Below are 20,639 nucleotides of genomic sequence, written 5' to 3' on the forward strand. Positions count from 1 at the left end.
AAACGAGGAACGCTATAGTGTTAATGAACTAGAATTGTTAGGAGTTGCGTGGTCTGTGGAATATTTTAAATATTATCTATTTGGCAAATCATTCACAATCAGTACGGATCATCGAGCACTACTTTCAATTATGAAAGAACATCGGTCAATTAAATACTACAATAGTAGATTAACACGCTGGATAGATCGTCTTTTACCTTTTGATTTTAACATCGAACATATACCTGGTAGAAAATGGGGCTGGTAGATTATATTTCCCGTCAACCGAATCAAGAAGCAAAAGTTACAAACAAATATGATGAGAATTTGCGGTAGCAACAATTACCCGCATTTGTGACGCAATTGCTGCAATTTACGTAAATACCACACCACAAAACTGCCAATCACAGCACTTTAACACCGTCACTCACACACATTCCACACGTGCCTCGCATCCTCGCCTAACAAACTATTCCAATTTGCTTTCTGCCCTTAATCGTAATACAACTCAGTTGCTTCTTGAAAATTCTGCAAACGCAGCACCATTCCAATTAAATTGAAATATTAATTCAAACTCAACTCAAATCCCTACTCATTCAGCAATCCCTACAAACGCATCACATATCCATACAATTTCAACTCATACAATGAGCAGCTTAACACCTAACCCACAAACTCCTCCTACACACAGCCGCGTCACATTTCAATCTTCCCCCAATTCAGCGGCGAACACGACGAGACCATCTAACGAGGGTCAAAATTCACAAAGTTGGACCTGTCGAAAGAAGAAGTCTTTGAAAACAACTTAACACAGTTATTCACAAAAAGCTTCTTGGCTGTTCTAACCAGCAAAGATGCAGTCCTTAAAGAAGTGCGTGATTGCGTCCTCCAGAACGACCCCCAAACATGTACGGAAGTAAATCCTTACATGTTCTCCTACTGGAGAGATCTCCATGTCCGCTCGGGTTGTGTCTGTGTAGAAGAACGGGTGGCAATACCACATTCTATTCAGGACGCAGTTTTAGAAAGCCTTCACCTAACACAGCCTGGTAATTGGGGAATGATAACACTCGGGCAATACGCGTTCTGGCCGTTATGCATCGGGAAATTTTGAACAAGGCAGCTCAGTGCAAGCCTTGTACTGATATTGGTAAGAATCTTAAGCCCGTTGTTCCGGCGTCTAAATGGAAACCTTTGCTGACATGTACAGAGCCTAATGAAGAAATACAAATTGATTTTGGAGGACCCATTACAAAAGAAAAAGACCAAGATATTTATTTTCTTGCATGTATTGATCGTGTTTCAAAATTCCCCACAGTAGAAGCATTTGAAAAAGCTATTGGACGAAACGTCCTTAAATTCTTAGATGACTATATTCACACGATGTCCTCCAAAATTTTAGACTAGATCAAGCACGTTGCTCAATTGGTTACAAAGTAAAAAATTTCTGTAAACAGCATAACATTAACATACTCAATGCCCCAGTTACTGATCATAGAGCTATAGGATTAGTAGAGCGTTTGATACAAACTATTAAAAGACGCTTAAGCTGCTTGAAATTAGATAATAGAAATAAAACATTCACAATTAAAGACACAAAAAAGTCAATAGTCTATCAATTACGTATTTGCAAGCAAAAGACAACAAATGTGACACCTTTCCAAGCGCGTCTCATGCATTTTTTTTGCTACAAGACCGCGAGTTTCAACTCACGATCGGGAAGCTAATGCGAAGTGACACGTATTTCGCAGTGCTTTTCAACGCTGTCAATCTTCGTGCGAAAGAAGACTTAACAGAAGTCCTAAACTTACAGGTTAGGATCACCTAAGATGACAACAACTTTCAATTTATAGAAAGCAAATTCACAGAAAAGAGATGCTCTGCGCGTTCCATTTCCTGATGATAAACATCATGGAAGGTTTCAGAAAAAGAGAACCTCGAATTTAATCCGGGCAATTACTCATTGTTTCGCTTAAAAAATTTCAATTTCAGGACAATTACAGTAGACAATTTCTTCAGTCAATATACTTTTGAAGAAAAAAATACTTCTATCAATTTCCCTTGAGCAGGATCACATTACTATGTGTCCATCACTGTGTCCAAAAGTATGAGGAAATTTGCAAATATTTCAGTAAAGCGGATGAAGTCGGACTTGCTCAATCGATACAGAAGAATCTTTTCAAGCCTTTTTGCTGGACCAACCCTACCTTAGTGGTCTCACTGTGGCTTGAGTGGCTATCATCATTCCTCAAAGAATTTATTGTTAACGAGACGAAGCATAGAAGGAGTCTTGCACCCTGGGTCTCTTCTATGGCTTCAAATCTGATTAAAAGAGTTCATACAATGGAAAAAAGAAAACCTGATCAGATCTCAAAGATACAGCAGATGAGAAATTCTCTAAACGAACAATTGGAGCAGCAACTCATTGGGTACGAAGGTAGAATTTTTTGCACAGAGATCAACCGACAGAATTTAAAAATTTTCAACACTTGAGAAATGTGAGAGGAAGTGTAACAATTCCACCTGTTCTTCGAAATGAAGTCTCGGAGGCAAAAACTCCGGCCGAAAAAGCCAAACTGATGAATATCTACTTCAGATCTGTTCACTCGCCCAAAACTACGTATGACATTATAGAAAACCCTCTCAAATACTACAAAGACGGTGATTTCAATACTAGCGAAAACTATGTTCTTAGTATTGTGATCAATCTTGACATCAAAAAGGTCACTGGTGAGGATAAAATTCCCACTTGTCTCTTGAAGTCTCAGGCGAAGAGCCTAGCAAAATCACTGTCTTTTATTTTCAGAAAAGCAAAAGAAACTGGCATCTATCCAGATCAATGGAAAATCTCTAAAGCTGTACTGATATTCAACAAAGGAAATCGAAGTCCTGTCAGCAACTATCGCCCTGTCTCACTCCTTCCTTGTGCAATCCAAATCTTAGAAAGATGCTTGTTTGACAAATTGTTGTCTATCATATCCATACGGATTTCGGAAAAATAGATCATGATTATTGCAACTCTTGGTGTCTCTAAGATCTATTTACCAAGGAATTGATAGTAGATAGGCTACTCACATTTTATATCTCGACCTGAAAAAAGCTTTTGTTAAAGTTGATCACGCATGCTGACTGAAAAGACCGGTATCATGCAGTGTTCGCGGTTGTCTCCTCAAGGTAATCGAAAGCTATCTGAGCGACCGTTACCAACGTGCTACCATTGGAGACTGTTCATAAGCACTCTTGGAAGTAACAAGCGGTGTCACTCAGGGCCCCCTTGTGGGATATTTCTTCCTCTTGGTATAGATAAACAGTTTACCGGAGTATCTGTCTCTAACTCAGGCAACCTGCTTCATCCTCGTTGATGACAATAAACTTTTGGCCTGAGACTCAAATTTACTCACGATTTTACTTGAATTGGAAAACTGGGCGACAACAAGATGATATTCCATGCAGAAAAGAGCAAGATTGTCAATTTCTATGGTGATTTTCCCGAATATATCTTAAATAGTGCAAGTGTTGAAATTGTTTCCTCACACAAAGACCTGGGTCTCACCATGACACATAATCTAAACAGGTCCCTTCATATCTCGACACGACTTCAAAAAACCTACAATATCTTCTTCTTTGACAGACGTGATGTCTGCGGAGCAATATCTTTGAAAACGAAGCTGTATCTATGCAAAAGCACTATTTTCAACACTTTATGTTATGCTTCACCTTGCTGGTTTGCATCCCGGGGAGACATGAGGAAGATTGAAAAGCTACAGCGGCGAGTTACCGAAAGGGTTTTGCCTTGGAGATCCGATTATAGAGAGCGGTTAATATTTCTTAATCTCCTGCCAATTCCAATGTACTTTCAAGTACTTGAGGTCCTCACGCTAGTAAAGATTTGCAACGGTGGGTATAACATTGACCCACATTTCACTTTCAAACTTGGAAGAGCGAGTTTTTGCGACTGCAGAATTATCCCACACATTGAATACCCTAGTAGTGAGCTTCAATGACCAGAATTTTTGTGAGAGTTTCCCTTCTCATAAAACATTTACCAGCAGTTGATGTTTCCAGCCCTTGGGCCTCAAGCCAAAGCCCCATCGATCTTCTGGACTTTTTTCCATGAAAACTATTCAGAGACTAACCTGTGAACTTGGAGCTATTCTTGTAGATGCTCCATATGTTTAACCTGAATTCTATAAGAGGGATATTGACTCACCTCAATTTTTTGTTGTATATTCATATTATTTTTCTTATTATTATTATAGCAATGAAATCAACTAAACTTGTTAAATAACAACAAAACACTTCTTTAGATTGAAAAAGTGGCTTGACTCTTCGCTTGTTTTTGTTCTGTGCTGTTCCTTTTGCTTTTCATCAAGTGAGGTCTGCATACAAGCATCTCAATCAGTCGGTTGTAATGACAGAACTGAAAAACGCAGTTATTTTTACTTTAAATTAGCTGTTGGATATGTGAAAAGAATTTGTCCTCTTCGAAGCTGTGTAGCTCCAAATTCCCCATGCAGGTTCTTCCAACCTGTTTGTAACGGCCGTTTTTCTGCAGTTCTAAGAAAGTACAAAGCAGAGAAATCGTATTGCTACAGCAATGTGTGATGTTGTTGTACAACCAATGGTTGACTTCATGCGCAGCTCTAACGTAGCTGACAACGGCAGTGGGGTGAAGTTTAGAGATCTTATTGAAATCTTTCAGAGATCTAGCCAATCAACTTAAACGTTTTGGATAATTGGAAAATAAGCGCATTTGCAAATTGATGTAAATGTACACTCAAAATCCAGTGCTTCGTTTCTTTGAAAGGATCTCATGTTAACAATATAGAGGGTTGCTGGATTTATAATTCTGAATAATTGCACAAATCTTTTGAAGTTACTGTATCCACAAGTTATCCAAATCTGCATCATATTTAGAAAAAATAGCATGCAAAGTTGTCCCAGAAACTGTACGATTGTATAAATAATCTGTAAATTAAAAATGTACGTTTGTTGCTCTGACCACTAGGAATAGTTGAAAAGTTTTTGGGAGGAAAAAATTCAAGACTTCACAGTCATACATCATTGACTTGCCTGTCACCCGACGTCTAATTCAATTTTTTTTGCTACCGACAAGGGAGGGTAAAATCAACATCATAAAACTGATTGGAAACAACGCTTTTCGTGGAGTTGTTCAACGCTGTCCATTTTCTCGGGAGGGAAGATCTAACAGAGGTCTCAATCTTACAGGTTAAGATCACCCCAGTCAGAAACAACTTTGCAAAGGCTTTGAGAGGTCTTAAACAGTTTTAACATTTTTTGATGTTTCATAGTGAAGGTAACTGTTCTGCCCATTAGGTCGACCATGCCTTTTTGAATGAAAGAAATTTAAATAAATTGATATATTTGCCTCTACCAACTTGAGAACACTAACAACCGATGCCTACGGTGCGCCATGAGAAGAACACTAACAACACTGGGCCATGAGAAGAAACTTTCTGCACTTGCAGAACAAGCACAGAAACCCTTAAGGTCTATCGGAAACACGGTGCACATTATTGGTGACCTAAAACCTCCTCAGTACGTTATCGATATTTTTTCACTTGGTCCAAAGCACCCAGTATTGATTAGGTTTGATGAAATATCTTTTCTTGCTGACTACAATCGCTGTTTGTCGGTGATATCTACCAGTTCGTCTGCTGACAAAATTCACGAGATGAATGCTCTTGGAACGTGATACGTCAAAGCGGCCCGCAAGCAGCGAGGAGACAGGGCTGCCGCCAAGGTGCGCTACTACATAAAACCACAACCTGAGGGCCGTTCGGTTTGACAAAGGTGCTGGTTTCTGCCTGATGACCGCTGCTGAGTATGAGTCGCGCCTTCGGGACATACTTGATGGCAGACAGTTTGCGCGATTGTGGTAAAACCAGGAAGCCCATCGTCTTAGAAATGGAAGATCGTTTGAATCAAATGTTTTTAATATCGATCCTGTTCTTCAATATATTACCTATCGATGTTTCTACCCTACAAAACTTTTGAAGAAGAGATTGGATGACCTCGGACTCAAAGCTAATCTGAATTTTTTTTTGAAAAGGCCAGGAGTACGGGAGAGGGACCCGCACGGCTTTATGGGTTAGCGAAGGTACATAAAGCAAACGTTCCCCTTCGCCCAATATTATCCCTGCCGGGCAGTTGTTATGGCAACTTGACATCAGCGTTGGCGGATTGGGTCATTAAGCTTCCGGATGCTGCCATTGAATCATCGACAGTAAAAGTAAAGGAAGCGCTTATGGATCTGACTCTCGAGAAAGATGAAACACTCGTGTCTCTAGAGGTCAAGAGTCTTTTCACTAACGTACCGGTGGAGGAGTCGATCGACCTTGCTGCTGAGCAGGTGTTTGCGAGGGATATCACACCGAAAAAGAGTAAAGAAACTTTCATTGTGTTGATGTAGCTTACCTTAACGGACACTGTTTTCCAGTGCGGTGAGGAGTGGTATTGTCAGAAGGATGGTGTGGCAATGGGGTCAAAACTCGCCGTCATGCCAGCCAATATTTGGATGAAGATGTTTGAGAAATCTCTCGGTGGAGATATTCCGGATGATCCATCTGATATGGAATCGGGGGAGCTTCTTGCTGACACAACCAGTAGTCTTCACCGGAACCCATGTGGAAAATGTGGTACAAGGGTAACGAGAAGAAGATATTCCGTACAGTGTAACCGATGTGCCTTCTGGTATCATCGGCAATGCACCGAGCTAACCGTTGTCGAGATAAAACGAATGGTGGAAGGTGATTAGAATTGTAGTTGCCGTGTCGCTAGAGGCGTAATCACTCAACCAATCCCCGAGAAGTGGGCACGGTTGTTTGCCAGTTATGTTGATGACATTATACGCACCGTCAAGATAGCGGATGTCGATGACATGATGGAGCATGCCAACCGGCTACATCGTAATCTTGAGTTTACCATGGAGATGCAATCTGATGGGAGACAAGCTTTTTCGGACATGCTAATAGACAATAATGAGGGTCGTCTGACCACTCAATGGTACATAAGCCCACAGATACTGGACTGTCGCTTGCTGATTATGCATGTGCCCCACAGAACTACAAGCAGAACATCACAGAGGGAACAGTTCATCGCATCAACAACGCGACCTCGACGTGGGAACTGTTCGATGAGCGCCTTACTAAGGCCAAAAAACAGTGGGAAGCCAATCAGTATCCTCCCGATTTTTACAATCCCCTTGTCAGGAAGGTCATTGAAAAATTCTAATCTGGCGCAGACCAAAATCTTGAACAACAAGCTAAAGTCTCGAGCCCGATTCTTGACAAGGCTACTGACATGGCAATGCTTGTAACCCAATACCGGGGGACGAAGTCTGACAAATTGGCCAAACGGCTACGATCATTGAAGCCAAATATCTCTGTAATTTTTACGACCAGAAAACTTAGAACTAGCCTCCTTTCCTTAAAAACTCCGGTTGAAAATGACCTCCGTAGTCATATTGTATACCAAATAAAATGTTCAGGCTGTTTAGCTTGCTATGTCGGCCAGACGTCACGACATTTTTGAACAAGGCTAAAGGAGCATCTGAAACCAATCGCGCCCGTTGGAGAACATTTGTCAACATGCTCAGGCACTGCGGAATATACAACGAAGATTCTGAATGGGAGTCAAGATCTGACTAGGCTACTTACCTTAGAGGCCTTATATTATATATTGATAGATTAAATCTAACTCTTAACAATTGTGATGAATAAAGACAGCCGCCCCTGACGTTACTTTCAAGGTGACATGTCACAGTGACTTCATTTTCGTGACTATTGGTGATGGTTTGAATTGGTCTCTGGACTGCCAATCCAATCACAGCCTAACAAAATTTAGATTATGTTGTTGCAGTTAAGGACTGTTGCATAGTTCTAAACTAAATCATTAAAAAGTGCAAAGTGTTCTATACTTATCTTTTCTTTTTTGTTTTATATATTTTTGAACTTAATTGATAATAACCTATGTTTTGTAAATTTGTTTATTTTCAGACTGAAGACGGCTGAACTAGCCAAAATTATTTTCGCATTTTAATAATCAAATGTTTTTATCATCGATCCTTTTCTTCAATATACTCAAATAAAGTTCAAAAATGCGTTAAACTTTCTGAAAAGAGGGAGCTGCTCTGACATCATATCAAGTTTAAGGTCAAGAATCTTCATCTCCTAAGGAGTTCCGTCCTCTGCATTTGAGGTTCAAGGACATTGGTGACATGATCATCATCAGTCGTTCGCTTCTTCATATATCCAGATTGAGTTCTTCAAGCCAGTCTATGGCGGTCTCCGTGAGGTGGCAAAGTTCTCCCATGCCTCCTGGTAGGTACGTTATAGGGCACTCTTCCACGATGTGTTGGGAAGATGGTCTGCTCAGGCCACAGACACAGGTAGTGTTGTTCCAGTTGGACTTGAGCGCGCTAGTGCGGAGGCGGTTGAGCCGGCACCAAGACCTCCTGGGGAGCTTGTCCGAGGCCTTGTTGAAATCGACGGGGATTTCTTCGTTGAGTTGTTGCAATATCGTCTGCGGTTTCTTCGCGGGGAATTGGATTCTGCTCTTCAGCCGGGAGCATCTTCTGGTATCGTCCACAAGGTGATTCAGAAGTTTGATGTTAGAATTCTGACATGTGCGCGCTCTAGCGTCAACAATGCTGTCACGCCTCTTGCGAGGATTCTCCATGTTGGACACGAGCGGGAGGAAATCTGTTTTCGTATTCATGGGGGTGCCGGAAACTATTCGCATGGCCTGGAACATCTTGCGGTCGACTTTGGGCGCGTGCGCGGAGTTGTGCCAGACACTGCACGCGTAATCAGCCACTGACTGTACAAGAGCAAGCGAAGAGATGCGCAGGCTCCTTGGCTTAGTGCCCCAAGACTTGCCGGCAAGTATTCTAATGAGGTTCACACGTTTCTGGAGCTTCTCGGCCGTGTTAGTGCAGTGCTGGTTGTAGGTCAGAGACCTGTCAAGTTCAACCCCGAGGTATTTGAAGCTCGACTCCGCAGGGACCTTTTCCCCATTCAGGATGATATCCAGGTCGGGCTTGCGGGGACCCAGGTTGAAGAGAACCGACACACATTTTGAAGGATTGAGGCGGAGCTTCCACTTCCGGTAGTAGTCCGCTAAGGCATTAGCATCAGCTTGGAGGTCCGCCTGGACGGCGATTGTGGTTTTGCCTCTGGCGAGGAGGGCGCTGTCGTCTGCGTACATGTACTTGCTGCACCTGCTTGAAGGGGTATCATACGTGTAGCAGTTGAACAGTATAGGCGCCAGAACGGAGCCTTGTGGCAGGCCATTCCGTACCCTCCTCCATGTGGATTTGGTGTTGCCAGTGTGGACCCTGAAACTGCGGTTAGAAATCAGGTCTTGGATGACCTGAATGACGTGGACATCCGGGATCATCTTCGTGAGCTTGTAAGTGAGTCCGGTTATCCAGACAGTGTCATAGGCTGAAGAGAGATCGACAAAGACGGCACCTACAGAACTCTTAGCCTGGAAAGCGTCCTCGATCTCCTGGGTGATGTTCAGTACTTGGAGTTCAGTAGATCTGTGGGGTCGAAATCCAAACTGTTCATCTGGGAGGGCGCATTCGACAAAAGGAGAGATCCTTTTCATAACGACGCGTTCGTAGAGTTTGTATCCAAGGCTCAGAAGCGAGATTGGTCTGTAGCTTCTGACGTCGACTGGGTCTTTCTTTGGTTTCAAGACCGGTATAATTTTGGCTTTCCGCCAAATTTTTGGTATGCATCGCAAATTGAAGCAGCGTTGGAGAAATTCAGTCAGCCAGCTAAGGGCGTTGGGTCCTAGGTTTTTCAGGAATTCCGGGAACATTTGGTCCAAGCCAGGTTGCTTGTTCTGCTTGATCTCTCGGATGGCGTCGATCACTTCCTGGGTTTGGATCTTACCGCTCAGCGAGATGTTTTCCTTCTTCTCTTCCCGAAAGGACTTCATGTGAGCTCGTATTTGGTGCTTCAGGGCAGGTTCGGTTCTGGGGATGCGAGATACATTTGCGAGCATAGTGGCGTACTCATTGGCGTTGACTGTGTTCACCGTCTTCGTTTGATGCCGGTTGTTGAGCTTGCGCATCAGTTGAAAAGCTTTACGAGAAGATCGGGTGAAGTCAGTCTTTTCTACCGTATCAATCCAGCGTTGTTCGCGGTCCTTGGAGAGTTTTGCGAGTAGCTTCTCGCCGGCCCTGCGTCTTTTGGCGTAGTCGTTAGCCTGCGTGGCCTCTTTGTACAAAGCAGCTTTGCTACTGTCCCAGCAGGGGATGTACTCCTTCCGTGCCCCTCTAGGGATGCTTCTTTTAGCAGCAGTGCGCATGAGTTGGCAGAACTCTTTCCAAGCTTCGGAGATGTCTCTGATCTTCACATTGCCGATGGACTTCTCGGTGATCTTCCGGAACTTGTCCCAGTTAGCCTTCCAGAAGTTCCATCGCGGCAGGTAGCTTGTGGGGAAACACTCGATCTGAGTTCCCAGGGTGGTGAGAATCGGGAAGTGCTGCGATTTGGGGAATTGACTGAGTACCTGGTAGTCTGTGTCGTCTCTGCTCCTGCTGATCACAAGGTCAGGGTGAGTGGATGTACCCCAAATGGCAGAGCGAAAGGTGTAGACAGAAGGTTGGTAGTGGACATTTAGGTCGGCCAGCTCCGTCCATTCCATCAGTCTTGTTCCATCCACTGAGTCTGTCTTGTATCCCCAAGCCGTGTGGGCACAGTTGAAATCGCCAATGTAGATTTCAGCTGTGGGGAGATCGTGTGGGTTCCATAGAGACGAGCTAGGTGGCCTGTACACATTGACCAGTTTTATCCCATGGATCTCAACACCGGTGACATGAAATTGTTGATACTTCAATAAAAGCTGTTGTTGAAGAGGAAAGGTTGTTTGTTTGACTCATCCTCTTCTGGCATTAGTTTTTTTTGTTCTTATGCTGTCCGTTTTTGTTTTCACTTTTCTCTGATGCTTTCTCTGTAATATTTTGTGATAGATTTGAAACATACAAAATGTTCTATGAATACGTTGTAGTGGGAGGGTACTTGATCGGCCAATATTTACCCAGTGTCGGAAAGAGGCAACCATTAAATTAGTTTTTTTTAAAATCAATGATATGTAAATTTTTTTTCTTTAAACCATAAGATAGTCTGGTTAATTATTCACATTTGAATCAAGACTTTGGTCCTTAAATTATTGGTACAAGTAACTTAAAAAACCCTACACTTGCTTTTCTATTGGACTTTTCTTAGATTTTTGTTATTTCCGGAGTTCTATTGGTACGTCGTTCCTTTTGTCGAGAAATTTTTGGTTACTGATAGTTCTCTTCATTTTAATTGACACATAGTTTTTGGAGAAAACAACAGTTGCTCAATTTTCTCCCATCTCATATTTTTCTAAAATTTTCCTAAAAAACGTGTTTTCGCATACGTCTACTGGTTTTTGTAATGCTTCATCAAATCAAAAAGTTTGAGAAGTTTTTTAATGAAGAGCTCTGCAGGTAAAATTTTATCTCTTATTAGCAGATCCCTTGTGCTATCAGCTTTTTTCACAATTTGGCAAATCTTAATACCACAATGTATTTTCACATTTTTGCTCTGGAGTGATGAAGCTGGCAAAGATTGGAATTGCATTAAGTTTGAAGTGCGACAGGACTAGTGATATAAATAGTACAATTCTTGCTTTTACGGTGATAGGTATATCACTAACTGTATTGACCTAATAGCAGTTGACGTTCTTGTCAACATTTTGTTAAGCTCTGCTTCGAAATTCAATTTGTTGTCAATCATTAAGCCGAGATAACGACAACTGACCTTAGATTTTATGACATAAATGCTCAATGTGATGCTGATCTTTTTCGGGGAAAATGAATTACTGCGATGTTATCTCTGATCAAGGTTCCCCTATTCTGTTTCATTTATATATCAGTTTTTTGAAAAGTACTCTCGATTTTCGTTGGAAGTTCCTTATCCGTTTTTGAGTGAGGTATAATACATGTATAACTTGCAAATGGTAAAATTTCTTATATTGGAACACTTTCAACGAAGTTAACGTGGAAAATAAGTTGTTTATTTTTCAGAAACCCTTGATCTTGTCTCGTGAATGGCCGCGGAATTGAATGTTTCAGCGTAAGTTCATTCTGATCTGTAATTCTTCTTGCATTTTTTACTGATTTTAAAATTAGAATGAAGGTTATAATGTTTCAGAATTACACAATCAGCCGCAGCTGCTGCACTGCAATCAGAAACTGCTGCTCTCGAACCTAATGGTGACGCAAATCGAGAAAGAGCTGGAACGCCGGTTGAAGATGAGCCGAATCAAAATGATAACGGATTAGGCGATGATGACGACGAAAGCGACGATGAAAACGTAAACGTCGTCATCAAAAGTAATGCAGCCACTGCGCCACCAATGGTTATGGCTGCGCAGCAAGTTGGTACCGGGGTCACAAATAATGCATCAGGAACGGGCACCGGGACGGTTTTTAAAGGTGGTGTGGGTCAGTTGACTGGAATAGGTACCAGAGTTGTTCAACAAAAAGTGGGCGGTGTTGAGCTAGATACGATACCAACAGTAAATGGAGTCCTTTTAACAGAAATGGATATGGAAGCTTTAGAAGAAAAGCCATGGAGGCTGCCAGGTTTGTAGTTGAATTTAATGCAATACTGAATTATTTGTTTTAAATTTGAGCTAATAGGAGCTCTTATCGAAGAAGAGAGGGTGTTAAGTTAACTCATCTGTTTATGCCTTTATAGTATCCTTCCTGTTCCTTTTTTTTAATTTTTAATAGCCGCCCTCATCTTCTCAGCCGGCTATTATAGCGCTTCTATTTTGTTTTTTTTTTACAATTCAAAGAATTTTTACAATTCAAAGAATTTTTACAATTCAAAGAATTTGAATTGTATTGGGGCGCTGTCTTTTTTACGACTCGAAGAGGAGTATTGGAGAAGTCCTTTTTTGAATCAATTTTATTGGAGTGATTTTTGAAGCGGGAAATGAAACGCGTGAAAAAATTTGGAGTGATTTTGGTGCTGAACAAAAGTGAAGAACGGAGCGAAAAGAGAGTGGTTTTTGTTCATACCGCTGTTTTTGAGAGAGCGAGAGATTGATGTGTGAAAAAAATTTCTCTAAGCGAGCGAAATTTTTTTGTTCACGTGCGGCTTTTAAAAGCAGTTTTTTTTGCAAATTTTGATGGTTATGAGGTTTGATTATGATATTGTATTAGTTTTAGGCTTGTTTTGATAGGGATTGAAGGTTTCAAGTAGTTAATTTGAGTTTAATGCTAATTTGGAGGTTTTTGATCAGTTTTGCTGATTTTTAGACGAAATTTAATAATTTTTTGCCTGTTTTTTTGTTTTACTGCTTTAAGTGGGATTTGAATAGACGCTTCTTACTTAGGGAATGTTCAGATACCAATTGATTAAAGTTTTGTTTGTATAAATCATTTTTTTCTTAGGAAAAATGACAGAAAAATTGAGAAATTTAAATAATTCTCAATTTTTTGCAGTTTTTCTTTTTTTTCTAAAACTTAGACAAGTTTCTTAGCCTATTATGACTTGCCTATTGTTTTGCGAGCATATGGATACCCTGTTGGCAGAAAGTTCTTATAAAAGGTTTTTGTAATTACTAGTTGTTTTGATGAAGTAATTATGGCAGAATTTCGGGATCTCAATTTATGACAAAATTTGATATGACAAAATTTGATCAGATTTTTAATCATATTTTAACAATTTGATTTTCTTTTGTTTTATGGTATTGTCTGAAGATAATCATAAATTAGTGGAGGCACGGTTTGTGTAATGAGTAGTTGGATGGAGTGTAAATGGAATTCTACTTCGAGTCGTTTCCGGACTTCTTTCGGCTATGTTTTTAAGATCTGTTCACACATTTTCATGATTTTTGAATTCGAATTGGAGTAGTGATTTTGGTCACGCCGAAACAGGAAATGGAGCGAAAAAGCGAGTGGTTTTGTGGCGTGAACTTTTTTCGCTCTAATTTTAAAGTAGAGTGAGAAAACGGTGTTTGAACAAAAATTCGGTTTCTCGGTAGTGGTTTTTTGTTCACATGCGGCAATTTCACTCTGATTTTTACTGTTTCTTCAATTTTTTGGATCGGATTTTTTTCTAGATGGTTTTCCCAATCCATTCACAGCTCACTCGAGGCCTATTTTTTTGTTTGAATTAAATTGTCATTTCTCGCTAGTGGTTTTTTTGTTCACATGCGGCATTTTGACATTGATCTTCTGTTTTTTTTTTATTTTTTTATCTGATTTTTTTTAAAAATAGTTTTCTCAATTCACTCATAGTCCATTCTAGGTCTAGTTTTTTTGTTTAGTCGATGAAAATTCTTTGAATTGTACGTCAGGACTTGTCCTGCTATGTTTTTTTTCGTCGAAATTTTTTTTCGTTTTACCCATTTTGCCGCTTTTTCGACATTTTGCGTGAAAACTTTTTGACTTCTCTAGGCTAGTTTCACTCTTCTGTCATTCTACTCAAAGTCCTTTTAAACAGCAGCTGCTTAGCCAAACAATTCAAAATGAAGAGATTCAGTATTAAAAAAAATCAAAGTCAGAAACAGAAAGAGGATAAACCCATAAAGCCCATCTTTAGATGACCGGTACCTGAACTTTGTTCTCATAAGTTTTAGTTACTATCTATAATGCTTATTGGTATTGATACTAGATCCTGTAGCCTCTCACTGAGGGACAGGAGTACGTTCAATTACGAAATGACATCAAAATAAATCGCACTTAAAAATGTTTATATACAAAAATCAATGTTTGTTGATATTTTCTTTTCTTTCAATCCCAATAGAGCTATGGGAATCAACGGCGGCTATTTTTCGGCAATCTGCCGGGTATGTTTAAGTTCGTTGTTGGTTTATATTTTTTATTTGGTTGATAGATTTTAAAATACCTTTTGATGCTTGCCATAGTTAGAGATAGGAAATATTTGCCCCCTTTGTTTCGCGATCCTGAGAAATTAGAAACCGCTGAAATCTGATAGTAATAAATATGACAGAATTATTCCAACATCTGCTGCAAAGTTTTAGGCAGAGTTAATTTTTTCACTGAATTTTCAAAGTAGAGCGAGAAAACGATGTTTAAAAAAACTCCGCATTCTCGATTGTGGTTTTTTGTAGTCTTTTGTTTAATCAATGAAAATTGTGTCAGGACTTGTCCCGCTATGTTTTTGATTTCGTCAAGATTATTGTTACAATCATATGACGTCACAGTCACCTCAATTCTGCTTTTTGTTCATTCGTTCATTCAATTTTGATTGAATTACGTGCGTGATGTCATTTCTTTAAGTGGAGCGAGTTTTCTTGTTCATATGTGTGATTGAGGTTTTAGTCACACGTGACGTACCTCACTCTCAAGAATGACTTCCTCACTCTCTAATTGACCTCTCTTCACTTCAATTCAAGGTCAAGATAAGGTCAAGTGTGTGTGCCACTCTAATTGAAGATTATTTAGGAGCAACTAATAGAAGCAGCATTAAGTTATATGGATTCTTAAGTTGCGCCACGGAAGGCACGATCACTGAAACAAATGGCAATGCAAATAATCATTAATGAAACAAAAAATTTCTTTTTGGCTGTTCTTACTATCGTTTTGATACTGCAGATCTACGAATGTATCGCGGCTATTTTCTGGCAATCTGTCAGCTATGTTTTTCCATTGTCATACATTTTACTATTTTAAATAGCCGGGTCAGCTATTCCAGGCGGCTATTATTGCGGTCCTATTTTTTTTACTTGGTCTAACAGATTTTTTTTCGTCTTACCGTGACGGTTTTTCTGATTTTAGGCACTTATTCGTCTTATTGTGACGTCATTTATGCTTTTAGGTGAATTGCATGACTTACCTCACTGAAAAATGATTTCTGAACTCACTTATGGAAGTTTAATTTTTATGAACATTTACAAGTATGCATCTACAAGATCAATAGTATGCATCTAAGTGGTGCCAAACTTTTATGCCCTAATTCTTGAGTATTAGTTCTTGAGTTTTTGATTTCGAATATCAATTTTGAGAAAGCTCTTTTAGGGCTTTTCCTTATAGGCCGTATGTGTCATAAAATTGACAGTATGTATCTAACCCAAAAATCTAGTGGTCTACTAAAGGAATTTTGGTCAATCTGTCTATCTTGTTTCTTAGTTGTTTCAATTCATGGAAGGCCACAAGCGTCTATCGAGGCTATTTTCCGGCAATCTGCTGACTATGTTTAAATTACTAACTGATTTTTGTGTGTGGAAATCCACGGGGACAAAAATTGTCCAATGCTCACGCAAGTAATTTCGTTATCGATTATTAGTATACCGTTTGTAATGGCAGTTATGATTGAAATGGATGTCTTCCAGGTGCTGATATCTCAGACTATTTCAACTACGGTTTTACGGAGGACACGTGGGCTGCTTATTGTGACAGACAGAGGAAATTAAGAGCGGATGCTGCTGCGAGAGGAGTTTCAGTTAGTTAATCACTCTTAGAGTACAACATAGTTTAATGGATTGAGAAATGGATTGTTTTTTCATTGTTTGAATGATCAATGTATTCAGATGTAAACATTGCGCTTTTCAAGATATATAATCCATAAATGGTAATTCATTCTCTATCATCTTTTTAAGTGCCCAGGACCGGGCGGTCTTGACAACAAAATGTCCGAATAGGTAGCATGTTCTCTTGTTTGTCAATGTGATTAAGAGTTTTTAGTTAATAGCTTTGCGTTTGGCAGAAACGAGCTTAGTTTCCTCAAGTGCTCTGCGAAACTTACTCTTTTGTTTCATGAAAATTTTTGCAGGTGTTTCTTTGCTTAATTTTTAAATTATAATAAGGGTTCCTATCAAATGACTTTGTTTCAGGTGACGAACAAGCTAATGACTGCAACTGCAGACTACAAAGCTCCCCAAAGTAAGTGACAGCTAAAGAAAGTGCCATATTTGCTCTTTGGTGTAGCGAGTTTATTAGTAGGTATATCACAACCAGGGACCAGAACGCTATTAATGAGGAGTGCCAGAATCAACTATCTAATATTATATCACCTTAGTTGAATGGAACCAAAAGTCACGTTTGCTGTTAAATTAAGTTAAATTATTTGTTATTGTTTATAGCCGCCTCAGCTTCTCAGCCGGCTATTTTAGCAGTTTTTTCTTTTTTTATCCTAATTTTTTTACAGCTCAAAGAATTTGAATTGTATTGGTGCGCTGTCTTTTTTTAAGATCTGTTCACGCTTTTTTCGGCTTTTTCACGTCATTGCTTTTCACTTCAGTGCTTTTAGGACGGTACATATGTGTTCTATGTGTTCTAATTGTGCCTATTTTCCTTTGCTTGAATTAATTAAGGGGCAGCTAAAAGTTTTTATGACTTTGGCACTATGTGTTTAGATGTTGCCCCCTTTTTTTAAAAAAATTATCTGCTGTCTTATCACTTAGTACCATCAGTGACAGGTCTGATTGGTTGCTAATGAGACATAAAAGAACCTAAATAATGGCTTGAGTTAATAGTTAGTGGTTTTCATGACTTTGACACTACTTCCTCAAAATTTTTGAGTGAATTTTCCAGTTCTGCAATTATTTACTGTACTTTTTGATTTCTTGTCATTTAATCTAATTGGGGCAGGTCTCTGATGCTGCTAATAGGGGTTAAGTTTATCGATTTAACAGTTTTTGTTCAAAGCTTGTGCTTTCTATGACTTTGACATTAATTGTTTTCAATAATAATTATCGATGTTTTGAGCTTTGCGAGTTTTTCTTTTCGACTTTGTCGTCTTAACTTAGTCTCATTATGGACAAGTCTCAGTAGTTGCTCAAAAGGTTTCAATTAAGGCAAATCACTTTAGTTCATAGCTATTGTTTTTTATGATTTATACGCTCGTTCGTTTTTTTTTAATCTTGGCGATTTTTTTTAGTTTTGCTACTATTTGTTTTACTTATTGCTGTCTTATCACTTAATTTCATTAAAGACAGGTCTCAACAAGTTTTTTAAAAAGTTTGAGCGAGTTTCATTGCGATTTTTGGTTTTTTTGTCCAATTATTTAATACAATTAGTGAGAGGACTCTTGGACATTTAATGACAGCTTGCTATTGAGAAAGAGGTATATAGTTGGCAGTTTAAGTTGATAGCTGTTGTTTTTTTAAACCGCCGTCAGCTTCTCAATTTTATTGTTTAGGCGCTCTCCTTTTTTTAATTTGTTTTACCTTTTGATCGCGTTTTTCGTTTTACATAAATCACGATTTTCACGTTTGACTTCTGACTTAACTCTCTCACTGCTTATACTGAACGGTTTTTAAATCCTTTCACTCAATGAATTCAGCAAGATAGTGAATACATTCAAGGTCAAATGAGGAAAAATCAAAAGAGATGGGACAAACCGGTAAAATCCGGTCATTAAGTCATTGAGAATTAGGTTATCAGAGTTCATAAAGGTATTTGCTAGCTGACGTTGGTATTAAGCTTATTAGTTTTCAGTTTAGAAGCTGAATACGTATAGGTTTAGAATCCAACTGAAACTGCACGCCGAATTAGATCATTTTGAGACTGAAAAGAAGTAGGTCATTTTATCTGTTTCAATCTCGACGTGCATCAAGCGCGTTAACGGCCGCTCTTTCCCGGCAATCTGCGGGCTATATTTGATGTTGATCCTGAATTTTGAAAGAATAGAAGTTGAATTCTTATTCTTGCTGGTTTTGTTGTTCTGGTGTTGCTTTATTGCTCAGTCTCAATACTAACAGCTCTCATTTGCCTTTTAAAGTGGCGTTAATGATTGTCAGGTAAAAATTTCATACAATTTTTTGAATTGTTTTTCAGGACTTGTCCCGCTATGTTTGAATTCGTCGAATAATTTTTTTACGCTTTACCTTGGTTCACAGCTTGTTCATTTTGCGTGAATTCTTTTTGACGTCTCTAGGCTAGTTTCACTCTTCTCTCATTCTGCTAAAAGTGTTTTTAGATAGCAGTTGCTCAGTTAAGCAATTCAAAATGAACAGAGTCAGTATCGAAAACGAATTGAGAAATAGAAACGGGATTGCCCATTAAGCCCAATTTTAGATGCCCGTTACTCGATCTTTGTTCTTAGTTACCATCTCTTTGGTATTGATATAATGCTTTTTGGTATTGATACTAGCCCCTTTGTGGTCTCACTACGAAACAGGAGTAGGTTAAGCTCCAAAATGACATCAAAATAGTTCGCTTTTTAAAATTGTTTGTACAAAAATCTTTTTTTTCTCTACTTTTTCGCTTCTTTCAATCCAAATCTTGATTATGGGAATCAACGACGGCTATTTTTCGGCAATCTGTCGGGCATTTTTTTCAATTGAGTTGATCATGAAATAAATTAAAAAATTTGTTCTAAGACGTATAAATTTCAAACAACAGACGCAACAATTAAATTTAGGTTACGTGACTCTGCTTGAAGTCACTGAGGGCGTCTGGTGTTTATTGAAAACCGCATAGCCTTTTGAGATGATGAACCAGAATTTTGAAGTGACTTCTGCAGAGTTACGTAACCCTGCTAAAAACACGCAACTTGCACGCTTTATAATGACGAATGTCAATTTCTGGCTATTTATATAGTAAATTTTGGGCTTTAACCTCTGGCCTTGCAGACTTTCTGTATCTAACAACGTGCACGCGATTCTTTTAGTTGATGTTGGAGCTGTTAATTGTGCATTGACTTATTTTAGTGATCCAGACAATATCAAGATCAGACAAGTTTTCAGAGGAGCAGAAGAATCTTCTTGGCATGGCTGCTTCTAACATCACAGCGGTGACTGCAGTGAGCGAAGTTGCCTCTACAAATGGAAACGCCATTACCACTTTAGGAACAGCCAACACCCCAATACCCCCAAACATTTTCCCAAAGTTATCCGGCGATCCGTAAGTAACTTATTAATTTCGTATTTGGTATTCGTTTTTCAGTTATTAGAATTAGTGCCATATCTCGTTGTGTAGGATCGAATTTGGGCTAGCGTTAGTATTTTTTGTCAGAGTGCTTAATTAGCAGAACAGGTAGTTGTATTTCGTTTAAGTTCATAAAAAATACAAGCAAAATGCATTAAGACTCAAAATCATTAAAATGTGATCCATTTTATCTGCATCAATATTCCCCCGCGCGCGTAAATTTAACACATTGGACTTGCAGGATATTTTACGTTTCTTACCCTCCACCCAGTACGTTATGTGGTGGCCCAAGTTGCAGGTTACTAGCATTACGTCATTATTAAAAAAATATATGGCAGGTGTGGTACAAATAATAGCAACTACTAAACTTGTTTGGCAAATGATGATGATGTACTTGCTTTTAAACAATCGCTATCGTTATTAATGGCCTGACTCTGCAGACTTCTGGCCGCGGCTTCAATCCATATGAATAACTCGATACGTGGAAAAGCAGTTGCTTAGTACGTACAATTGAGTGCGAGAGAAATGAAGACGTGATTATTTGAGACGTACTGACATTCAATGTAACTTGACAATTTTAGGACATCTATGCTGCCTCCCCCATTCATCCCGGGGATGCCTCCGATGCCTCCATTTGGACTGCCTCCATTCCCAGGTCTGCCTGGTGCTCCTTCGGTGTTCCCAAGTATACCTCCTGGATTCCCTGCATTCCCACCTGCAGCCGCCATTCCCAACAAAACAACAACAACGG

At 39.4% G+C, this 20,639-nt stretch overlaps 2 protein-coding genes across 3 annotated transcripts in view; one reads left to right on the forward strand and one right to left on the reverse strand.

Annotated features, from left to right (window-relative positions):
• The window catches only part of LOC142341447 (uncharacterized), a 545,892-nt gene that overhangs the window by 469,908 nt on the left and 55,345 nt on the right, over window positions 1-20,639 (forward strand). The gene's annotated exons all lie outside the window — the stretch shown is intronic.
• Window positions 8,245-11,777, reverse strand: LOC142340656 (uncharacterized). The gene is made up of 2 exons (XM_075391347.1): window positions 11,698-11,777; window positions 8,245-10,783 (listed from the first exon to the last, which is right to left on the reverse strand). The coding sequence occupies exons 1-2, from the start codon at window positions 11,775-11,777 to the stop codon at window positions 8,245-8,247; spliced, it is 2,619 nt and encodes an 872-aa protein (XP_075247462.1).

Source organism: Convolutriloba macropyga, chromosome 6 (assembly GCF_964194025.1).
Source record: "Convolutriloba macropyga chromosome 6, txConMacr16.3, whole genome shotgun sequence".
NCBI classification, from domain to species: domain Eukaryota; kingdom Metazoa; phylum Xenacoelomorpha; order Acoela; family Convolutidae; genus Convolutriloba; species Convolutriloba macropyga.

Excerpts from the sequence above, each read along its gene's own strand:
- LOC142340656 (XM_075391347.1), bottom strand. The coding sequence starts at position 11,777 with ATGATTGACAACAAATTGAATTTCGAAGCAGAGCTTAACAAAATGTTG. Across the intron at positions 10,784-11,697 it reads ACTGCTATTAGGTCAATACA|GCCACCTAGCTCGTCTCTAT; the intron begins GTTAGTGATATA and ends CAATGTGTACAG.